Raw genomic sequence first — 23,908 nt, forward strand, 5'->3', positions numbered from 1 at the left:
GCACGTAAACTTAACCACTATGCCACTGGGCCATCCCCGGCATAATTTTTCAAGTTTCATTTTTTAATTATATCTGGCATATAGAAATAGAATTGATTTTTATATATTGGTCTTGTGTTCTACAACCTTCCTAAATTAAGTTATTAATTCCAAAAGTTTATCTGCAAATTCTTTTGATTTTTATACACATACAATTATTGTTTTAGAATATTTATACATTTGATTTCCTTTCATTACCTCATTGCTCTTGCTAGGTCCTCCATTACCCTTTTGGATAGAAATGGTGTTGCCAAGCACCCTTGTCTCAATCTCAGAGAGAGATTTAATTATGAATTTAATTTATTTAAAATATGTAGGACTTTCAGATTTTCTATTTCTTATTGTGTCATTTTAGTATGTTCTATTTTCTACAAATTTGTCAATTTCATATATGTTGACATTAGGTTGTTTATAAGACACGTAATGTTGGGTGCAGTATTCCATATACGTCATCTAGGTGTATTTGGCTAAGCATGTCCGGATTTTCCATATCTTTGCTGATTGTTTTGGTTTACATTTCTATCATTTATCAAAAGACATATTTTCAAATCTCCCACTCTATGGATTTTTCTATTTATGTTTTTAAGACTTTCAGTTTTTCCTTTATATTATTTGCACTAGATACAAGCAAATTTGGAATTGTTATAGCTTCCTGGTAGAGTAATTCTTTATCTCTAGTAATGCTTCCTGCTTTATGGTCTACTTTGTCTGATATGATTATAGTCATCACTTTTCTTTTTGACTAGTGTTTGCTTGTTATATCCTTTTCCAATCTTTTATTTTTTAATATCTCCTTGTTTTATATTTAAGGTGAGCCTCTTTTAAGCAGAATCTCTTTTTTTTGTTATTTTTGTTTGTTTTTGTTAAATCCAATTTGACAACTGCCTTTTAATTAGAATATTTAGTCTGATTACATTTACTATAACTTCTCATATATTAGGTTTTAAGTGCTACCTTACTATTTTCTATTTGTTCCTAAATACCATTGGCTTCTAAATACTATTCCCTAAGAAAAGGAACCACACTCTTTGGAGAAACAGCTTAGCAAATTGATGATATTGGAGCCCTTCTACTCTGGGAAGGGGCAGCAATTTATCTTGACTGGAACTGACATGTATTCCTACTTGCAAGGCCTCAGTCAGCATTGCTCTCTGGGGGCTTACAGGTGTTTGATTTCCTGAATGGGATCCCACATAGCATTGCCTCTGAACAAATGATATACTTACAGCACAGGAGGTTGGCCTGGGCATGTGATGATGGGATCCACTAGTTCTATTACTATAATAGCTATGGCCTGGGAGAGTAACAGAGCCATTTTTTGAAGGTGTAGCTGTGACCAGCTTGGAAATGATACCTTGGGAAAATGAGGCATCATCCTCCAGGATAAATTGAAGACCATTATAAGGTGTTGTGTCCTCAATAAGTAGAATACATAGGTATGGGAACCAAGAGATGAAAGTAGGAGCGATTTATTTACCATCGGTATCAGTGACTGACTTAGGGAAATTTCCAACCCTTACAACTTTAGGTTCTACGGGTCTACACCAGCACTGTCCAACAGAAATATAATGTGAACCACATATATAATTTTAAATTTTCTGGTAGTCACGTTAAAAAAGCTAAAAAGAAAAGGATGAAATTAATTTTAATAATATATTTTATTTAACCTATTTTTACCAGCCACATTTCAAGGGTTCAATGGCCACATAGGGCTAGTGGCTCCTGTATTGGACAGTGCCAGTCTAGAGATCCTGGTGCCCAGTGGGGGGATGCTTCTACTAGGAACACAGTAGGCACTCAGTCACTTCAAGATCCTTATGCCAAGAGGCTAGCAGACAAGCAAAGGAGTCACTGTACTGGCAGGGTAATTGACTCTGATCATCAGGGTCATCAGTAACATAGCAGGGGCAAGGGAGAATTCATTTGAACTCTTGGTGTTCCCCTGTCCAATTTTGATGCTAAATTGGTAAGTGTGCAGCCACAGTCTGAGAAGTCATGATGACCGGGGCTCAGGTCCCTCAAGGGTGAGAGTCTAGGTCATCCTGCCAGGAAAGCCCCCCCAAGACCAGCAGAGACACTAGCTGAGCATGAAGGGAATCTATGATGGGTAGCAGAGGCGGGGGAAGAGAAGTGCTCCTTGTGGTTTCCAGAAAGCTGTAGTAGTGTGGGTCAGCCTTTCTAGTAAAAGTCCCCTAGAAAAAGAAACCAACCAGACTCCTAGAGGAGCTGTTCCAAGATGTGGTGAAATTTCCATACAAAGCAAGTGGACAGTAATGGGTGCTGTGGTGCACAGCTCAGATCTTCCCTTTAGGACCAAAGTACTCATTCCCCATGGTGGCCTGGAGTGTTGGCTGCAGACAGCTCGCAGCTGAGGCCCCTTCAGGGTGCTAAGGGTGCTGCCTGACCCAACGTTATATCCTCCCCAGGGGCAGCCACATTCCATATGAATCAATGTGGAGGTAAAAAAATCCCTTGCCTCAATGAGGGACAACTCTGAAGGGCCATCCAACTCTAAAGGGCATCCTTTAGAGCTTCCTGTGGGATCTGCTGAAACCTACTGTAATTGTCTTGCAGTTCAGCATCTACCTCTACCCAGGCCTGCTTTCCTCCTTCCCTTACAGATATTATTCCCAAGAACACATACCAAAAACCTCCTTCCACACATCTCTGACTCCAGGAAACTTAACAGAAGAAATTTTCATTAATGCAAATCTGCATTATTTAAAACCCTGGAGTGATAACTAGGTAAGAAGGTAAGAATTAACAATTTTCATCATCATCCTCATTCATTTATAATTGCATCTCATTTTCATAATGCCCTTCTATGGCTTTGTAGGAGAAAACGAAAACAACAACATGTTCATTCTCCCCCGACCATTCCTCATTTCTAATGAAGCATGGTTCCTCTTTTTGCTTATGCCCCTTGAGTTTGAAGATTCTCTCTTGCCTGGTTGTTTCAAATCTATCCATAAGTTTAAACACTTACCTCTTTTAGGTGCTTTTTCACAATATATTTTGTAGTCATCGCTGATCTTCTCTATAGCCACCTTTGGATACTTACAGCAGAGTTCCTCAAAGGACATTTTCTCTATCTCTATCAGGTAGGGAAAAACAGGAGTAGAGTCTAGTTGCCTACTTTGGGTTCAAAGATTTCATGTACTTTCTTGAAGATATTGCCTTTAAAATGTTATTTAATTAGGACAATAGTGTTTTAATGGAATATTTACACAAGGAATACAAGTTCCCTAGGCCAAATTAGGAGCAAGGAAATACAGAGTCCCTTCCCCTCCAGAAAGGGAGGATTCTGCCCTTCTTGGGGACACCTGACTCATGCAGATTTTCTGCCTGAAGGACACTAGGGTAACTGAGATATGACTCTGAAAGGATTGTTAACATATATATAAGAAGTAATTCATCCAAATGAATATTAACCCCTTCAAAGCAGCCATCTGTTGTGGGGAGGAATTGCAAGTGCATTTCAAACATTCTGCTACTGCTTCAAAGAATTTGATGCACTTAGGAATAGCATATGGCAATAACATGCTAGGACTTTTCTCTTTCTTGGCTTTGTCTTTGGGAATTACTTTCAGAGTTGACAGCTCAGATATCTGAATATCATTAATAGTTGCAAATCATGAGACTGAATTTGAGAGTGAATTACTTTGAGAGTGAATTACTTTTTCTAGAAACAGCCATACATCGTTTCTAGTCATGCATAGTGAATTGAGAGGGAATACCTTTTTGTATCCAAAATCAGGTGGGACAGTAAGACTGAGACAGCAAGGGAAGTTTTGACTATGTCCTGGGCAGTGAAAGCAAATTAGCAGCACTTTGCCTCCTACCAAGGTGAAAACACTCATTTACATTGTGAGTTGTGGGGTTTAGAGTAAGTCTAACTGCATACAGTTCTCCTGGAACTCTCCAGGGCAGTCCAGTGCTTTCTGAGGTTATACTGGTGGAGTCTAGAAAGAATACTGGGGTATGGACCCACAAACGTCAGTTGTCGTTATGTCACTGTTGTCATTGTCATCTCTCCGCTAGAGGAATCTGGTTGTAAATTGTAAGAGCAGTGGACTATGCCTGCAGTGGATCCAGGTTTATGGTCTTGGATCAATCCTTCCCTTGCTGAGCAACCTTGGGCAAGTCTTTTTACCTCTCTGGGACTCATTTTCTCCATATGAAAGCTGAGAGTATTCTAGCTGTGGTGTTTTCTAAGTTTATGGTGCAGCCTGAGTAGAGGCATGAGCCTACTAGGAGTCAGGGCCCTGGGTTGGGTTGCACAGGAGGCCCTTTGTCAGGTCAGACTTGCATTCCAAAAAAGCAATGGTGGAAGAAGTAATGATGTGTGCTGGGGGAAGGGAGGCGGCATTTCCATGGAGGATGATTCCACTCTTCCTGGCCATCCCTGGCACTCCATGGCCACCAAAGCAATGCCTGTTGCCCAGTATGTGTGTGGTGAAATTTACCAGTCACCCTTTCTTCCACTTTTTTCTTGATTTCTGGAAGAGGTTCTGGAATGTTCGAGATACCCTGAGGAAAATTTACCCTGAGATAAAATGGAGGGCTTGTTCATGCTAGATTTAAATAACTCACGCCCAAGCATGGCTCCAAGGGGCAAGCCTCCAAGGCATCTTGTTTTGTATATGGAGTGTACATCAAAGTTTTAAGAGTTGAAGGTTACATTTTTTAGTGTAATCTAACAAGTACTAGTTATTGAGCACCTGCTTGCTGTGTAAATGTATTACCTCTAATCCTCTCAACAACCCTGCCCAGTAGGGGCCATTATCCTCACTCTGTAGATGAAGAAATCAGTCTCAGAGAGTTGAAGTAACTTGACTAGGCTCGCAGAGTGAAGGGGTGGTGGAACTGAATTTTCAAAGCTTTTGCTTACTTCTACTCTATCTGTGTTTTTCAAAGTGTAGGTCATGACTCAATAGCATGTCAAAAAATACATTGAGTCATCACCAGCTTTTACAAAATGAAGTAGAATAGAATAGAGAGTATTATAATACATCATCTTATGTAATGAGGGAAAGTGCTTTGTGAAAATTATTTCCCATACATATGCACACACATATATACAGGTATATGATTCCTGAAGTCAAATGTATTTATTGTGGATTGACATTTGAGAAACATTGCATTACTCTGACTGCCTCAGCATAGATAATTAAAGCAATTTGTTCAATTTGAATAATAATGGCTAAAATTTATTGGACTTTTACTATTGCCAAACATCGTGCTAATAGCTTTCATAGATGATCTTGGGTCATCTTCACAACAAGCCTTTTATTATTCCCATTTTACAGATGAGAAAACTAGGTCTTAAAGAGAGATTCAATACATTGCTCAAGTTCACAGTCACTGGTAGAGCTAGGATACAGCCCCAGACCTCTGGGCTTGTGCTCCAAACCACTTCTCTCCACTGCCTGGGGCTAGTGTGCGATGTTGGGGGAGAGGGGTGGCCATTAAAATATATTCACAAAAATGCTCTGGGCCTTATTCTGGGGGAGGTGTGGTGAGGTAGAACATGCTTCTCAGATGCACGAAATGAAGTCTGCAGTGTAACAGTGGTGATGCTTTGATGGGCATGAGTCTGGCCAAACTTGAGTGCCAGTAGGAGCCTCTGTAGTCAGTCAGTCTGGATTCAGATCCTGGCTCTGCCACTGACTGTGTGACCTTGGGAATGTCACTTATCCTCTCTGTGTGTCAGTTACTCAGCACTTACCTCATAGGTTATTTTGAAGATCAAATGAAGTAGACTTTGCATTGCACAGTGCTCACACATAGTAAATAATCACTAAATGTTAAATATTAATATTTCCCAGTTGCCTATATGTAAGCGTCAACAAGATTATGGTGACTGCCCTTACCTGCCAGAAACACTGGAGACTTCGGTTCTACCTGGAGAGACCCGCCTTGTCTCAGGTCCTCAGTAGCTATCTTTTGCCACTGCATAGAATCCATTTCTTCCATGTTAGCCAAACCTTGGCTTAACTCCAGAGATGCCTCAAACCTCTTATAAAGAAGAATCTTCTCTTCTTTGCTTATAGATTCTCTTTTACGCCACCTGGTGCTGATGAACCTGGTCTCCGTCTAAGAGAAGGGGGTGGGGGACAGACAATATTTGCTATAGGAACTAGACCAGGAGCAAGATTTTTGAAACAGCCCAGTCCTCCTGTGCCTCCCTGCCACACAGACTCATGCTGATTGTTTTTAATTTGCTAAGAACCATTGCTCCTTTACACACCAACCCTGTCCCTCTTCTAATCAAACTCATTTTCTATAAAGGAGAAATTCTATATGAATGCAACTTCTTCAAAGTCAGCTTATGCACTTGAATCTTTTTCCTTAAGAGGTTTATCTTTAGAACATCAGGGACCATGTCAACCCTCAGTAGCCTCTAGGACAAATCGAAATTTCATTTATTTTAACAAATAAGGCTTCTAAAAAAGCAGTTACTTTCTTTTTTTCCCTCAACCTCATGATCCCTTGCCAACTCAAAGTCCCTCCTACTGTAAAAGTGAGAAACCAGCAGTCCTCTTCATCCAGGAATTCATCATACCGGGGGCTGAGCATCTGAAATCCAAACACAACGTAAGTGTTATGAGGTGGGGCACAACTTGCTGCATCTCTCCTACTCGTGTTCACTTGAGAGAAGAGCAGGCTGCAGATTCTGGATTCTCTAATTTGGAGATATGATGGAGCAGCAAACACTAGCCATGACCAACCAGGAGGCATTCCTTTGCCTTTCTGAATATGGCAGCTCATGCAGCCTACCTCTGAATCTCAAAGAATAGTAATCAATATTTATTTAAGAAGAGATATGATAAATAATTTACTGAAGGACAGTTACCTGACATCTGCAAACTTCTTTGTTCCTTTTCAAAGTACTATCTCATCTGATTCTCAAAATGGTCCTGAAAACCAAGCATCTCCTTTTGATGTGTTTACTCTTAATACCTCCCACTTGAAGATTTTATCCACTTGTGAAGAATATTTCATTACATTAAAACAAACAAACTAAAAACAATAACAACAACAAAAAACCTATGAGATAAATTAACCTAGGTTTATTTATCCGTACTCTTACTTTCATTCATTTTTTATTTGACAAATAGTTTCTGAGGGCCTCCCATGTGCCAGGTGCTGTGCAAATGGCTGGGATGATACAGATAAATATGCTACAAGTCTTGTTCTCAAAGAGCTCAACTTCTAGCACGAAGAACAGCAGTATGTCACATGTTATGATAGAGGTAGGAACAAAGTTCTTCGGGAGCAGAGAGGAGGGAACAATTACTTCTGTTTTGAGTCTAGGAAGTCCGGGAAGAATTCATCAAGCCAAGGAGACTTAAACCAGAATTTGCACCTTGCAGGGTAAGTAGGAGCTCACCTTACGGAAGTTGAGTAAAAGGCGTTCCAGGCAGTGGGAAGAGTTTAAGCAAAGGCACAGAGATGGGAAAGGACAAGTTTGAGAATGATGAGTGCTCTAGCACAGTTGAGCTGTAACATTCTCGCAAAGAGTGCAGAGACGGGGCAGTGGCAAGAGATGAGGCAAGGAAGGCTGGTTGGGACTATACATGAGGGACTTGAATGCCTTGCTAAGTAGTCTAGGCATTACTTTGTAGACAACGAGTCGGCCAATCATCATTTTTAAAGAATGTAAGATTGTCTCCACAAACCGCCCCGGTCATGTTGCCAAAAGGTGAGTTTAAAATTATGAGTTTTAGTAACTTTATCAGATCTCCCGGGATCCTAGGAAACTAGAGTGAAGTATATTCGTGAAAGAATTCGACTCAGTGATTGAATGCTAGCAATATATAATGTCATATAATGTTATTGACTAATGGATGAGCTTTAAATATATGTATTAATAAGAATAAATAAAATTTGTGAAATGAAATGAGTACCCTACTAATGTCCCTCCCAGTTTAAATGATTTATTACTCTATCTAATAACTAATGAATAAAGGACCAAATTGGTTTCTTTTTTTAAATTGAAGTCACATGGGTTTATATCATTCTATAAATTTCAAGTGTACATCATTATATTTTGACTTCTGTACAGACTGCATCGAGTTCAACACCAAAAGTCTAGTTGCCACCCATTGCCATACATATGTGCCCCTTTATCCCTTTTGCCCTCCGCCCACTCTCTTCCCCTTTGGTAACCACCAATCTGTTCTCCATATCTATGTGTTTGTTTGTTTATCTTCCACATATGAGTGAAATCATATGGTATTTGTCTTTCTCTGTCTCACTTATTTCTCTTAATATAATATCCTCAAGGTCCATCCATATTGTCACAAATGGCAAGATTTTGTCTTTTTTATGACTGAGTAGTATTCCATTGTATATATACATACCACATCTTCTTTATCCATTCATCTGTTGAGGGGCACTTGGGTTGCTTCCATGTCTTGGCTATTTTGAATAATGCTGCAATGAACATAGGAGTGCATATATCTTTTTGAATTATTGATTTCATGTTGTTTGGATAAATACCCAGTAGGTGAATAGCTGGATCATATGGTATTTCTATTTTTAATTTTTCAAGGGATCCCCATACTGTTTTCCATAGTGGCTGCACCAATTTACATTCCCACAAGCAGTGTACAAGAGTTCCTTTTTCTCCACATCCTCCCCAACACTTATTATTTCTTGTCCTTTTAATAATAGCCATTCTGATGGGTATGAGGTGATATCTCATTGTGGTTTTGATTTGCATTTCCCTAATAATTAGTGATGTTGAACATCTTTCATGTGCCTATTGGCCACTCTATGTCTTCTTTGGATATGAGGTACTTTCCTCATATCCTCTGCCCATTTTTGATCGGGTTGTTTTTCTTGTTGTTGTTGAGTTGTATAAGTTCTTTATATATTTTGGATATTGACCCCTTATCAGACATATGATATGCAAATATATTCTCCCATTTGGTAGGTTGTCTTTTCCTTTGTTGATGGTTTCCTTTGCCATGCAGAAGCTTTTTAGTTTGATGTAGTCCATTTATTTTTTCTTTTCTTTCCCTTGTCTGAGGAGACATGACATTCAAAAAGATACTGCAAAGACTGATGTCAAAGAGCATACTGCCTATGTTTTCTTCTAGGAGTTTTATGCTTTCAGGTTGTACATGCAAGTCTTTAATCCATTTTGAATTAATTTTTGTCTGTGGTGTAAGGCAATGGTCTACTTTCATTGTTTTGTGTGTGGCTGTCCAGTTTTCACAACACCATTTATTGAAGAGACTTTCCTTTCTCCATTGTATGTTCTTGGCTCCCTTGTCGAAAATTAGCTGTCCATAGATGTGTGGGTTTATTTCTGGGCTCTCAATTCTGTTCCATTATCTGTGTGTCTGTTTTTCTGCGAGTACCATGCTGTTTTGATTACTATAGTTCTGCGGTATATTTTGAATTCAAGGAATGTGATATCTCCAGTTTTGTTCTTTTTTCTCAGGATTGCTTTAGCTATTTGGGGTCTTTTGTTGTTCCAAAATTTGTTCCATATTTGTTCCAAATTTTGGGATTCTTTGTTCTATTTCCATGAAAAATGTCATTGAGATTCTGATTGTGATTGCATTGAATCTGTAGATTGCTTTAGGTAATATCGACATTTTAACTATGTTTACTCTTCTAATCCATGAGCATGAAATATCTTTGCATTTCTTTACGTCTTCTTCCATTTTTTTCAACAATGTTTTATAGTTTTCAGTGTACAAGTCTTTCACTTATGTGGTTGAAAATATTCCAAGATGTTTTATTCTTTTTGTTGCGATTGTAAATGGAATTGTAGTCTTGATTTCTGTTTCTGCTATCTCGTTTTTAGTGTATAGAAATGCAACTGATTTTTGCATGTTGATTTTGTACTCTGCAATGTTACTTTATTTGTTAATTATTTCTAACAGTTTTTTGGTGGATTCTTTAGTGTTTTCTGTATATAGAATCATGTCATCTGCAAATAGTGACAGTTTCACTTCTTCCTTTACAATTTGGATCCCTTTTGTTTCTTTTTCTTGCCTGATTGCTCTGGCTAGGACTTCCAATACTATGTTAAATAGGAGTGGTTAAAGTGGGCATCCTTGTCTAATTCCTGTTCTTAGAGGGATAGCTTTCAGTTTTTCACTATTGAGGATGATATTGGCTGTGGGTTTGTCATATATGGCCTTTATTATGTTGAGGTACTTTCTTTCTATACCCATTTTATTGAAAGTTTTATCATAAATGGATGTCAAATCTTGTCAAATGCTTTATATGTGTCTATTCAGATGATCATGTGATTTTTATTTTTCACTTTGTTAATGTGGTGTATCACTTTGATTGGTTTGTGGATGTTGAACCATCCTTGCATCCCTGGAATAAATTCCATTTTATCATAGTGTGCAATGCTTTTAATATATTGTTGTATTTGATTTGCTAATATTTTGTTGAGGATTTTTGCATCTATGTTCATCAGAGATATTGGCCTGTAATTTTCCTTTTTCGTGTTGTCTTTGTCTGGTTTTACTATCAGGGTAATGTTGGCCTCATAAAATGAGTTGGGAAGCATTCTATCCTCTTCAGTTTCTTGGAAGGGTCGACAAAGGTAGGTATTAAATCTTCTTTGAATGTTTGGTAGAAATCTCCAAAGAAGCCTTCTGGTCCTGGACTTTTGTTTTTTGGGAGGTTTTTGATTAGTGTTTAAATCTCTTTACTTGTAATTGGTCTATTCAGATTCTCTGTTTCTTCTTGATTCAGTTTTGGGAGGTTGTATGATTCTAAGAATTTATCCATTTCTTCTAGGTTATCCAATTTCTTGGCATATAGCTTTTTATAGAATTCTATTATAATCCTTTGTATTTCTGTGGTGTCCATTGTAATTTCTCCTCTTTCATTTTTGATTTTATTTATTTGAGCCTTCTCTCTTTTTTAATTAGTGAGTTTAGCTAAGGGTTTGTCAATTTTGCTTACCTTTTCAAAGAACCAGCTCTTAGTTTCATTGATCTTTTCTATTGTCTTTTTAGTCTCTATTTCATTCATTTCCATGCTGATTTTTATTATTTCCCTCCTTCTACTGACTTTGGGCTTTGTTTGTTCTTCTTTTTATAGTTCTTTTAGGTGTAGTATTAGATTGCTTATTTGAGATTTTTCTTGTTTCTTGAGGTAGATCTGTATTACTATATATTTCCCTCTTAATACTGCTTTTGTAGCATCCCATAGGTTTTGGTATGCTGTGTTTTCATTTTCATTTGTCTCCAGGTATTTGATTTCTTCAATGATCCAACAGTTGTTCAGTAGCATGTTGTTTAGCCTCCATGTATTTGCAACTTTTCCAGCTTTCTTCTTGTAGTTGATTTCCAGTTTCATACCATTGTGGTCGGTAAAGATGCTTGATATGATTTCAATCTTCTTAAATTTATTGACTTGTTTTGTTTCCCAACATATGGTCTATCTTTGAGAATGTTCCATGTGCACTTGAGAAGAATGTGTATTCTACTGCTTTTGGATGAAATGTTCTATATATATCTATTAAGTCCATCTGGTCTAGTGTTTCATTTAAGGCCATTGTTTCCTTGTTGACTCTGACTCTTGATGACCTATCCATTAACATTAAAGTCCCCTACTATTATTGTGGTGTTGTTAATTTCTCCCTTTAGGCCTGTTACCAGTTGCTCTATATTCTTTGGTGCTCCCATGTTAGGTGCATATATATTAATAAATGTTATGTCTTCTTGGTGGAATGTCTCCTTTATCATTATATAATGTTAATAAATGTTATGTCTTCTTGGTGGAATGTCCCCTTTATCATTATATAATGTCCATCTTTGTCTCTTGTTACATGTTTTTGCTTGAAGTCTATTTTATCTGATATAAGTATGGCTACACCCACTTTCTTTTGGTTGCCATTTGCTTGGAGTATCATCTTCCATCCCTTCACTCTGATCCTATGTTTGTCTTTAGAGCTGAGGTGGGTTTCCTGGAAGCAGCATATTATTGGGTCTTGTTTCTTAATCCATCCAGCCAATGTGTCTTTTGATTGGCGAATTCAGTCCATTTACATTTAGGGTTATTATTGATATATGAGGGCTTAATATTGCCATTTTATCTTTTGTTTTCTGGTTATTCTATATTTCCATTGTTTCTTTTTCCTCGTGTTTCTGTCTGCCATTTCAATTTGATGGTTTTGTGTGATGTGTTTCTCAGTTTCCTCTTATTTTATGTTTTGTGACTCTGCTCTGAATTGTTTTGTGGTTACCATGAGGTTTGTATGAAAGATCTCATAGATGAGATAGTCCTTTTTCTGCTAATAGCATCTTATCTTTATTTGCCTATGCAGGTTCTGTCTTTTCCTCTTCCCCTTCTATGTTTTTGTTGTCGCAAATTATCCCTTTTTGTATCGTGAATTTGTTACCAAATTGAAGTGGTTATAGTTATTTTTAATGCTTTCTTTCTTTTTAGCCTTTGTGTTATAATTAAATGTTTACTAACTTATTCTGGTATAGAGTTGCAATTTTCTGACTCTGTCTATTTATCACCTTGCTAAAAGCCTTGTAAATCTTTGCCTTTTTGTTTCGAGTAGGAGGCTCCTTTCAACATTTCTTGTAAGGCCAGTCTAGTGGCAATGAACTTCCTCAGCTTTTGTTTGTATGAGAAAGCCTTTATTTTTCCTTCATATCTGAAAGATAACTTTGTTGGATAGAGTATTCTATCTTGACAGTTTTTATCTTTCAATATTTTGAATATCTCATTCCACTCTCTCCTACCCTGTAGAGTTTCTGCTGAGAAATCCGCTGATAGCCTGATGGGGGTTCCTTTGTGAGTTATTTTCTTCTCTCTGGCCACCCTTAATATTCTTTCTTTGTCATTGACTTTTGACAATTTTAATATAGTGTGCCTTGGAGAAGGTCTTTTGCGTTGAGACAGGTAGGAGTTCTATAGCTTCATGTACTTGTATATCCAATTCCTTCTCTAGGTTTGGGAAGTTCTCAACTATTATGTCTTCAAATAAAATCTCTCCTCCTTTCTCCCTCTCTTCTCCTTCTGGGATACCCTTATCCTTATATTGCTTTTCCTAATTGAGCTGGATATTTCTTATAGAATTTCTGCATTTAAAAAAAATCTCAGTTCTCTCTCCTCTTCCACCTGAATCATTTCTAGATTTCTATCTTTGAGCTTGCTAATTCTCCCTTCCATATGGTCTGCTCTGCTTTCTACTTTATTCTTTATCTCATTTATTTTGTTCTTTAGCTCCAGAATTTCTGGGTTTTTTTTTTTTTTTTTTTTTAGAGTTTCAATCTGTTTGGTGAAGTACTCCTTCTGTTCATTAATTTTATTCCTGATCTCATTGAACTGACTTTCTGAGTTTTCTTGTAACTTGTTGAGTTTCTTTTGAATTCTGTTGAACTATTTTGAATTCTATGTCAGTTAGATCACAGTCTTCTGTGACTTGAAGTTTGGTTTCTGGAGAGTTGTCATTTTCTTTTTGTGTTACCATGTTACTGTAGTCCTTAACGATGCTTAATGAGTTGTTCCTCTGCTGGCAAGTTTGTAGTAAACACCTTTCTTATTTCGGTAGGGCTTTGTTTACTTTGATTCTGAGCTGGTTCTGGTTCTATTTGAGAGCCTGCACTTTTCAACCTCCCCTGCTTCTGCCAGAGGTGTTGTCAGGGCCCTTGTTGTGCCACTTGTGCCTCTGAGGTTTCTGGTGCCTTGCTGCTTGCAATGTCATCGTAGCTGTGGGTGTCACCACCAGGGTCACCAGCCTGCAAGCACCTCTGCTGCTTCAGGGTCACCTGGATCATGTGTTCTCCCACTCTGGCAGGGGGAGGGGGAGAGCAGGGGCCCGGCTGGAGTCACCAGCACCTCTGCCACACCTGGGTTCCTTGGGTCTACAGGCACTGCTGCTATGGGTGGGTGGGGGTCCAAAGTTGCAGGTGCCTCTGCAGCTGGCAGGGGACCAGGGTCGTGGGCTCTGCTGTCACTGTTACCTGGCTCTCTGTAGGCTCTCCGTGGGCTCGGGCACTTTGTGTGCTTTGTGTGCCGCCTGCACTGTTGCTCCTGGGTTATCTAACGGTGCTGGCAACACTGCAGCCAGGGGCACTGGGTTCGTGGTTGTCTCTGCTGCTGTCGGGTGGGCCAGGTTTATGGGTGAGACTGCCACCACCACGGGAGGAGGGGTACCTGGGTCAAGAGTGCTGCTGGTGTCCCAAAGCCTGTTGTCTTCAGTGCCTGTGTGGTCCCTGGAACTTTACGTAATGGACATCGCCACTTTTGCTGGGGGCCCAGGATCTTGTATGAAGCCCCCACTGCTGGCAGGGCCGCTGTTGGGGGTGCCACCGCCAGGGGCTGGATAGTGGACACTGCTGAGTTTCCTGAAGCCTCAGGTCCTGGGTGCCACCCACCACTGCTGGGGGAGCGGTAGGGGCTGAGCCACAAGTGCTGCTGTGACATCTGCAGCCTCTGGTCTCCAGCACTTTTTGGAACCTCAGGTCACAGGCACTGCCACTGCTCCCTGGGGTGTCAAGGTTTTGGATGCAATTCCCACTGCTGGAAGAGTCAGTGTCAGAGGCGCTGCCACCGGAGGTGGGTGGTGCTGGGTCACAGGTATTGTCACAGTTCCTGGAGCCTCTGATTGTGGGCCTGCAGTGATTCCTGGTGCATCCAGGAGTGTGGGCTGCCTGGATTCTTAGGGCCTCCATTGTGGGTGACACCTCAGTTCCTGGGGCCTCTGGTCGCAAGCACAGCTGCAGTTCCTGGAACCTACAGTCTCAGGAGCTGCCACCACTGCTCCCCTAGTTCTATCACCTCCAGGAGGTTCAGTCCACCCACCTTCAGTTGTATATAGATGTATGGATAACTCAGATGTTGTAGTGTGCCGTGCAGAGAGTCCTCTCTTGGTCTATGGATGAACTGCTGGTTGTAATTTAGAGGAGAGACACAAAGGGAACAACTCACTCTGCCATGATGCTGATGTCACTCTCTCCAAATTGGTTTCTTAGAAACAATGTTTAATAGAGCATTTTCCATTAAAAGAAATAATCAGATATGCATCAAAATAATCATAATAAATAATAAACATAATATAACAATATCTAAAAACCCTATAATTGCTTTTTTTAAATCTGACATACTATTTTTATTTTTTATATTTTCTTTTCTTTCTGTAATTGTTTTTTGTTAGAATTCTGTAGGGTTTCCTTCAGAATTGAGTTTGTCCATCACTCAGTGAACCCTCCTGGCCCCTCCTCAGATCAGTGTGTAAAGGGCTGGATAATAAATATTTTAGGCTGTGTGGGCCATATGGTCTCTGTTGCAACTATTCAACTGTGCAGCTGTAGCACATGACAACACATAAATAAATCGGCACAGCTGCGTTGCAATAAAATTTTATTTAGGGAAAACGAAATTTGAATTTCATATAATATCCATGTGTCATGATACATTCTTCTTTTGATATTTTTTCTGCCATTTAAAAAATGTAAAACCATTCTTAGCTTGCTGGCCAAGCAAATACAAGGTGGTAAGCAAGATTTGGCTCCCAGACTGTAGTTTGCTGACCCTGCAATAGACTGATCAGGAATCTGGACACTGGCTCTGCACTCACAGTAGTGAGTCCTTAGACATCGGTCTGTCATCTGCACACTGAGAGGAGAGGCTGAGGGAACCTTGAAGGCCTTGTCCTATTCTAAGGTTCTATGAGTCTGATAAAGGGTTGGAAGAGGATGAATGTTTGTGTATTTACTACTTGCCAGATACCAGACACACATTGTCTTTCTTTGAGGGAGACATTGTGATCCCCACTGCATCAATGTGGAGATAAAGGTCAGAGGGACCCAGCAACCTTCTACCTAAGATCAAATGATTTGAAAATGAAGAATCTGGAATTCAAATTCACTGGTGTCTGCTTGCCTCACTAAAACTTAGCATCCTTTTTGTATCTTCGGTCTTACTCTCTTTCTTTTAAAAAAAGTTTTTATTGTGGTAAAATATATATAACAGGAAATTTGCCATGTTAACTACTCTAAAGTATACAATTCAGTGGCATTAATTACATGCATAATGGTACAAAACTCTCACCACTGTCTATTCCCAAAACTTTTTCATTACCCCAAATGGAAAATCTGTACCCGTTAAACAACTCTCCATTTTCCTCCCCCTATCCCCTGGTAACCTCCAATATACTTTCTGTTAGATTTTCTCTTTATCCAATTAAGGAACTTTTAGTTTAATTTCCTGTCATCCTAGTTGGTCTCTTGCCAGTGTCTATGGAACTCCGTACTCCTGCCACCTTCAGCACCTTCTCTCAATCCTCCCCTCTTCAGTTAGAACCAAGAGCAGATTTTTATGCTGATGCTCTATCTTCCACGTTCACACCCTCTTCTCTCTTTGCCTTTTATAGTGTAGTATCCTCAATACATCTATAAACTCATTAAATTCACAATTATATTTACAAAATATGATTTTGTCCTAATTTTCATTTTACATATGAGGACAAAGAGACCTGGAGAAATTAAAGAATTTAGACTTCGAGTTTGTCCAAGACCATATAGCCAAATGGTGACAGAGCCAGGACTTAAACTTAAAAACTCTTTCCTCTACTCCATGTGGACTCTGTTTCCACATCAGTGAGTCAGAAGTCAGGAAACAGACATATCGGCTGACATGCTATCAACATTCAACAGATGTTGATTGGATAATTGAGGATGGTTGAACAGATGGATGACAATCAGAGTTCTCACAGAGTCACTTGTCTCAAACCAGAAAAGATAGGCTTGGGCAAGGCCCAAAGAGAGGCCATTTCCAATTGGGATTGATTGATTCAACAAATGTCTATTGGGCATGGATGTCTATCAGCGCTATTGAGCACTGAACTACACTGCCAGGTAGTGTTCTAGATGCTGGGGAGACAGGAGTCACAAAACAGATGAAAATCTCTGCCTCATAGGGAGAAAGAAAATAAGCAAAATAAGTTAAATATATATATATCTACATATTATGTAGATATTTAAAATATAATACAAGTATACTATATGTGTATATAATAGATGCATATTGTACATGTACATTGTAAGGATTATACATGTATTTAGTATAAACACATACACGCACAGAGTATAGGTATGTATGTATATACTGAAGGATGGATGGATGGATCTAGATAGTGATAAGTGCTAAGAAAATGCGGATAGAGTTGAAATTTTACATGAATGGGCCAGGAAGGCCTCACTGAGATGACTTCAGTAAAGACCTGAGGGAGTGGGGACTCGGCCATGCAGGCATCTGTACGTTACACACAGCAGGAGCAGCACAGCTGAGCTGGCAGTGTGCGTGGCATGGCCAGAGTGATGAGCACAGGGGCAGAGGAAGATGAAGCCAGAGAGGGGAGGTGAAGAACAGATCGTGTAGGCCTTGTCAGTTTTAGCAAGGACTTTGGATTTTACTGGAGACAGAAAGCCATCTGTTTTCAAGGTCATCACTGACTTCCTTTTACCTATTTTCAGTTAAATTACACAGTATGTGTTTTGGTAGAATCACTGTGGCTGGTGTGGAAATGAGGCCTGCTGAGGCATCAGCCAGGATGCCATTGTAGTAACCCAGGCAAGATTGGATGGGGCTTGGACGAGAGTGGTTGTAACAGGGGAGGGGAGGAATGCCAGATTCTGGGTATACTTTTAAGGTTGAACCAACAGGATTCACCAATAGACTAGACATGAGTGTGGGACAAAGAGGCGAGTCATGGATGACATCAAGATTTTTAATCTGGGCTGGCCCCGTGGTTTAGCGGTTAAGTGCACACGCTCTGCTACTGGCGGCCCAGGTTCGGATGCGGGTGTGCACCGACGCACCACTTCTCTGGCCATGCTGAGGCGGCGGCCCACATACGGCAACTAGACGGATGTGCAACTATGACATACAACTATATACTGGGGCTTTGGGGAGAAAAAGGGAAAAAAAGGAGGAGGATTGGCAATAGATGTTAGCTCAGGGCCGGTCACCCTCACCAAAAAGAGGAAGATTAGCATGGATGTTAGCTCAGGGCTGATCTTCCTCACAAAAAAAAAAAAAGATTTTTAATCTGAGAAACTGTGATAGGCCAGTCTTATTTATACACAAATACCTTCAATATCTTTGCTGAAGACCAAGGCCCAGGCAGGGGGCTTTGCTGTGTGGATCTGCTGGTCCAAGAAGCACAGCCCTAGTTAAGCCTCTAGCCCCATATGCCTCCGCAAAGGGCAAGAGGGCCTCTGGGCTTCCATTACTCAAGAATTATGCAAAGGATAGATTTGGCTGTGGATCCACTGGATTGATCTGGTCCTACGCTACCCAAATGTACAATCCTGGAAAATTGTGGTGTATTGGAAATTATGCTGGACTTAGAACCAAAAACTCCTGGGTTCTGACTCTCATTCCTTCACTAGCCCGCTGTGTGCCTTTGGGCTAATCCACTTACCCTCTCTGAGTCTCATTTTCCACAACTGCCCAACAGTGGCAACAATGCTACCCTGTCTGCCTCTGGGAGGTGCTAAGAAGCCTGAAGGAGGTAGTATGCATGAATATGCTTTGTAAGGTAAATACATTATAATGCACTAAATAATTTACTGTTTATTTCCACTTGCATCTCCAGATCTACTCTCTACCTTTCTTCACCTTGCCTATGCCTTGGAAATTTAACCTGTATGGACCATATCAACAGGCTCCCTTGACCTCTGGTTGGGTTTCTCCAGTCAGGAGTCCTACTAGGAGATGGGAAAACAGGAGATGAGTGAGCTTGGGGTATCTATTCCCCCTGATCCCTCGTGGCCAGATCACTATGGACAGGCTACATCCCTCTACTGACTGTTAGAGCTTCTGCCAATGTTTCACTCCATACAGCTCTTTCTCTCCTGGTTCTGGTAACTTCTCCCTTTCCTCAACTCTTCAGGCCTAGGAGTGATAAATGTGACCCCTCCTTACTGGCCCTGGGGTATTGCACTATCCTCCGTGGTTTCCCTACCCTCATGCCCATTCCTTTGTAAGTAGTCCCTTTTACTGGGCTCTCATCTGTTACCCAACTTGACTCTGCTATTTGTTTTCTGCCAAGATCTTAAAGATGCAACAGGCAAGCTATGGGCCTTACTCCTGGGAGTTTTCAGGATAGTCCCATGCTTTTATCTAATGTTTTAGGATAAGAATAAACCCCTCACAATTGGCCATTTCCTTTATGGCTAGTCTAGGAAAGAGAGACCTTGTATCTCAATACACAATGTTTAGAACAGAGTTCTTAAAATTTTCCTCAATAGATCATTCTGAGGTTCATGGTTTTGGGAGACTCCATATAAGGAGGAATTGAAAAATGAATAAAAGGTGGATATTGACCAATGTCCCACCTCCATTTTACTCTGGAGTATTAGCTGGTTCTTGGGAATTTTTATAGATTTCTCCTAAGAGATCAGCGAACTCTTCAATATGTGAAAGGTTATGTGGGTAATCATATCATTAACTTAGCCAGTATAGATGACCAGATAAGATTTTTGGTCAGTCTTGACCTAATCTTACAGATACTAACCCATTTCTATGTGGCATGGCCTACCTTGCAGATCTCCTTCTGGGCTCTGGGAATCCAGGGGCTCATATCTCCAGAAGGCAGCAGCTCCTTCAGGCCTTCCATGGTTTTGGATTTGAGTGGTAGGCATGGATCAATCTGCTCATTCAGGTAGAGCTCACAGATTCGGTTGCCCAGCATGTGCCGAAAGACAGCATTCCCGGTCTTCCTGTTACTCACCAGGACACTGAGGAAATGGTGCAGGTCCTGCCAGAGGTCCAGGAGTTGGGTCTCCACTTTCAAATTCAGCTTCTTAAGGTAGTCCCGGAAGGGACTCCCTGCACAGGCATCAGCACGCAAGGCCCAGTGGGTGTACCCCAAAGTGAGGCTTTGCTTGATGGCCTTCTTGATTATTACCTGGGGCGAGGCACTAATGATGGGGGTGATAGTCCTCAGGCGGGTAGAGAACTTTGTCTCGAAGAGGCCCTGCATGTGGTGGTGGCTCTTGGCTTTCTCCTTCATGTTGGACTTCCTAGAACGGAAAATATCCTTTTCCAGGGAACTGATTATTCTCTCCTCTGAAGAGGTCACTTTCGGGGAAGGCATTTCTAAAACTACCTTCTCCTGAAGACACATCTCCTGGGGAAGCGTAGTGTTGGTGTCTGGCTTGGTATCCATTTCCAGACACCAAGAGCCATGGTCTATCAATTGCCATATCTTCCTCTTGGTCTTCCTGCTTGAGTACCGCTTCTGGGGGTGGTGGCACTTCTTGATGCTCATGTTCAGAGGGAGCCCTTCTACGTGGGTATAGCAAATACTGCACAGGCGAGTCTCATATTCCTGCATCAGACCTTGGCACGATTCCTCCTTGGCCATGATCGTCTTGGCATGGGTGTAAAAGTTGGGGAGCCAATAGCTCCGGAGTTTGAATAGAGCCACTTTCTGCATGTGGCTCAGGATCTCCCTCCTGGTGGTTGACTGGTTGGGATGCCAGGTGGAGAGGTTCAAGAGGGACTCTGGAAAGAATACAGAGAGATGAAGGATGAAAATGACGTAGCGATGGTGATGATGATGATGTTGCAGAGATTTTTGAATTTTTCCAAAGGTTGTTGTGTAAAGCATTTCATTGGTTCCTCACACAACCCTGGGGTGTGGACAGGTCAAATAGATTGTGGACACATTTTTAGAGTTTGCTCAGCGCACAGTGACCCCTTTCTATGATTACCTTCCTTCTTCCCCATAGAAATAAACCTTTTTAATGGGATTCTTTGAGTTATTTTTAGACTATTGAATGTTATTGTAAAGAAAAGCAAAAGGCAAAAGACAATATGTTTAAGAACAGGAGACATGTAACTCTGCATGGGATTTCTTAGGGCCAGATCTGACTGGAGAGGTTTAGACTAGATAGTTTGAAGGAGTCCTTACTAGCCCTGATTTTAATGTCATAAATTCTCAATTATCTATATGAATAGAGAGGAGTGTAACTAATCCCAAATAGCAGATCTTCAGGAACACATTTGTATTTGGGTTAGGAATGCCTCCTCACTAAATAAGTAAATAAATAAGTAAATAAATAAATAAATAAATAAATTTGAATGAATCCAATGTTCTAGAGAAGTTGTTGGCAAACTTTTTCTGTAAAGGGCCAAATAGTAAATATTTTAGGCTTTGTGAGTCACAGACAGTCTCTGTAGCACAGTCTTCTTCTTCTTCAACTCTTTAAAAAAATATATAACAACATTCTTAGATAACAGGCCACATGTACTGCATTTGGCCTGTCTGCTGTCATTTGTTCTAGAGAATTCCAATTAAAAAAATGACAAGCCATGCAGTCTCAGAAGATGCAGGAGGTGTTCAATTACCCTGTCCTGATTCCTCTTCACTCCTTCCACCCAACCTTAACCAGCAAGTAACATCTCAGGAAGAGGCGCATACCAACCTAAGGACAACTAGTCTCTCTCAACCTTTCACTGTTAAGGGTTAGGGTTCCCTCTGGCATCCCTGATACATAGAAGATGGAGAGGGTGGCAGTCTGTAAAGCAAGAGACTGAGGGTTGTCTACTGGATTGATTTTTTTTGCTACATCTCCCAGAGATTTCACTTCAGACATGCTTTATGATTCTTACTGATGTTCATGTTGCAGAGAGTCACCACTCTTGAGCCCTCCTGCAGATGCGTGGCCTTCAGCACAAGGAGAAGGGACAGGTAGTAGTCTCTCACTTCCAGATCCATCTCATCTATACTCAAGATCTTCTCAGCAAGGATCCAGAAGTCCACCAGCTCTTCACCTACAGATCAGACAGGCACAGAGCTGCACCCCAATCTTACCCCGTCAGTGGTTGTATCGGGGTGTAGCAGCTGATACTCCCACCATCAGCCTGCTCTACTGCCTCAGATATCACCATTAGTCACCCCTTTGTGTTAAGGCATCATCTCCAGAAATTCCTAACATGAGAGTGAATGGGAGGCATGGGGAAAAGGGACTTAATGGACAGAGATCTTCTGTGACATTTTGTTGTTGGAAAAACTATCACTTTAGGGAAAACTGCAAGATCCTGAGGATGGATCATGAAACATATGAGTTTTGTCCAAAAAATAAAGATCAGAGCAAAAAGAACTTTCCTGGATCATGGATCTAGAACAGACTGCAGAAGGACACTGGAGCCAAAGGGTGCCAAAGACTATATTCCTTGTTACACAACTTTGCCAGGCCTGAAGTCTGAGTGACAAACTGGAGGATAGTCTGTCTAGTTCTTCCCTACCTGCTGCCTGGACTCCAGGATTTCACCCTTAAACTAGGGCTTGTCCCTGGATGAAACTTAACGTTGCTAAACTGGAGTGTCAGCCAGTGCCGGCTGCCGGCCTCTCAGCACTAATCAACTACTGGACCCAATAGAACAGAAAGTATTTGTTTACTTGTTCCTTGTCTGTCTCTCCACTGTCATGGCAGCCTTAGTGAAGCAGGGGCTTATGGCTCTTGTTCACCTTTGTATCCCCACCTACCAGCACAGTGGCTGCCATACAGTAGTGCTCAATAAACATTTTTAAATGAATGAAAGGAACTCTGATTGCTTTTGCCCTAACCTACACTATGGACCCCAATTTTCAAAGACTTTTACCCAAACTGCATTATAAAACATTTTTTATATTCACCATAGACACATACAACCATCAAGCTGTTAAGAACTTGCAAAGGCCCCAGGAACAACTCCAAGAACCTACCTGCACCGCCCTTGAGGTAGGTATAGAAGCGCCACATCCTTCTGACCCCACCAATGCATTTCTGGAGTAGCCACTGGTCTGCCTTTTTCCATCTCATCATCTTGGCTGCCAGGAAAAGCCCACGGTAAGAGAGAGAGAACAAGCTCTTCCCCCGGCCCCTCTCTCTGTCTCGCACACAACCAGACCCCCATTCACTCAGTGTGACTGAAGAAAAATGGTGGCCAGTGAAATGAGTTGGGTCCTGATTTTGTAGTGCTTTTGAAGTGAGGCACCAGAACCTCTAGTGACATGCATCAAGTGACATGCAAGGGACCCACAAGCACACTTACCATCCACCCTCCAGCCAGGCCCCTTGCCTTTTACAGTCACTACCTGACAGCGATTTTGCCAATCCAATTTTCCCAGTACATATATTGAAGGAGGGAAATGAGTATAGTGGGTGATATCTTTCTTATAGTGGGTAATATTTTACTCAACGGGATCTCCTGAATCTTAACTTTCTCTAGGGTGGAAAATAGTTTCCTGTGGCCAGTTGAGCAAAGAGTCAAGTTACCAATTCAACTCTAGTTGGAAATTTTATTCATTCATCTTTTCAGCAAATATTTATTACATGCCTACTAAGTGCCAAGTACCAGTCTAGGTGTTTGGGACACATCAGCAAACAGAACAAAAATCCCTTTCCTCAAGGAGCTTATATTCTAGTGAAGGACACAGACAATAAACAGTAAGCATAATAAGTACATTATCTAGTAAAGTTGAAGGTTATAAGCAATGCAGGAAAAAATGAAAAAGTAGAGCAGGATAAAGGGGGTTGGGAGTGCTGGGCAGGTGGCTGGATGAGTGGGCATTAGGGTCATCAGGGTAGCCTTCATTGAGGAGGTGAGATTTGCACAGAGATTTGAGGAGGGGAAAGAAGGAACCATGCGGATATCTGGAGGAAGAGCATTCCAGGCAGAGGGAACAGCCAGTACAAAGCCCTGTAGTAGGAATGTGTCCAGCATGTTTGAGGAAGTGCAAGGAGGCCAATGTGTCTGGAATGGAGCAGGGATGGTGGGAGGAGATGAGATCAGAAAGGAAATGGAGCCAGGTCTCTAGGACCTTGAAGGCCACAGTAGGGGCATTGGATTTCACACAGAGACAGGAGTGATTCAT

At 40.9% G+C, this 23,908-nt stretch overlaps 1 protein-coding gene across 2 annotated transcripts in view; it reads right to left on the reverse strand.

Moving 5' to 3' along the window:
- The window catches only part of RGSL1 (regulator of G protein signaling like 1), a 57,431-nt gene that overhangs the window by 25,176 nt on the left and 8,347 nt on the right, over nt 1-23,908 (reverse strand). Inside the window, exons 5-10 of one of the 2 annotated variants that reach the window (XM_058538075.1) lie at nt 22,757-22,861; nt 21,661-21,822; nt 19,583-20,550; nt 6,556-6,618; nt 5,913-6,135; nt 3,026-3,133 (exon numbers count right to left, since the gene is read on the reverse strand). In XM_058538075.1, the coding sequence (XP_058394058.1) occupies nt 3,026-3,133; nt 5,913-6,135; nt 6,556-6,618; nt 19,583-20,550; nt 21,661-21,822; nt 22,757-22,861 (1,629 nt within the window). The remainder of the gene's footprint in view (nt 1-3,025; nt 3,134-5,912; nt 6,136-6,555; nt 6,619-19,582; nt 20,551-21,660; nt 21,823-22,756; nt 22,862-23,908) is intronic. The other variant, XM_058538076.1, reaches the window with a different exon arrangement.

This window comes from Diceros bicornis, chromosome 4, assembly GCF_020826845.1.
Source record: "Diceros bicornis minor isolate mBicDic1 chromosome 4, mDicBic1.mat.cur, whole genome shotgun sequence".
NCBI lineage: Eukaryota > Metazoa > Chordata > Mammalia > Perissodactyla > Rhinocerotidae > Diceros > Diceros bicornis.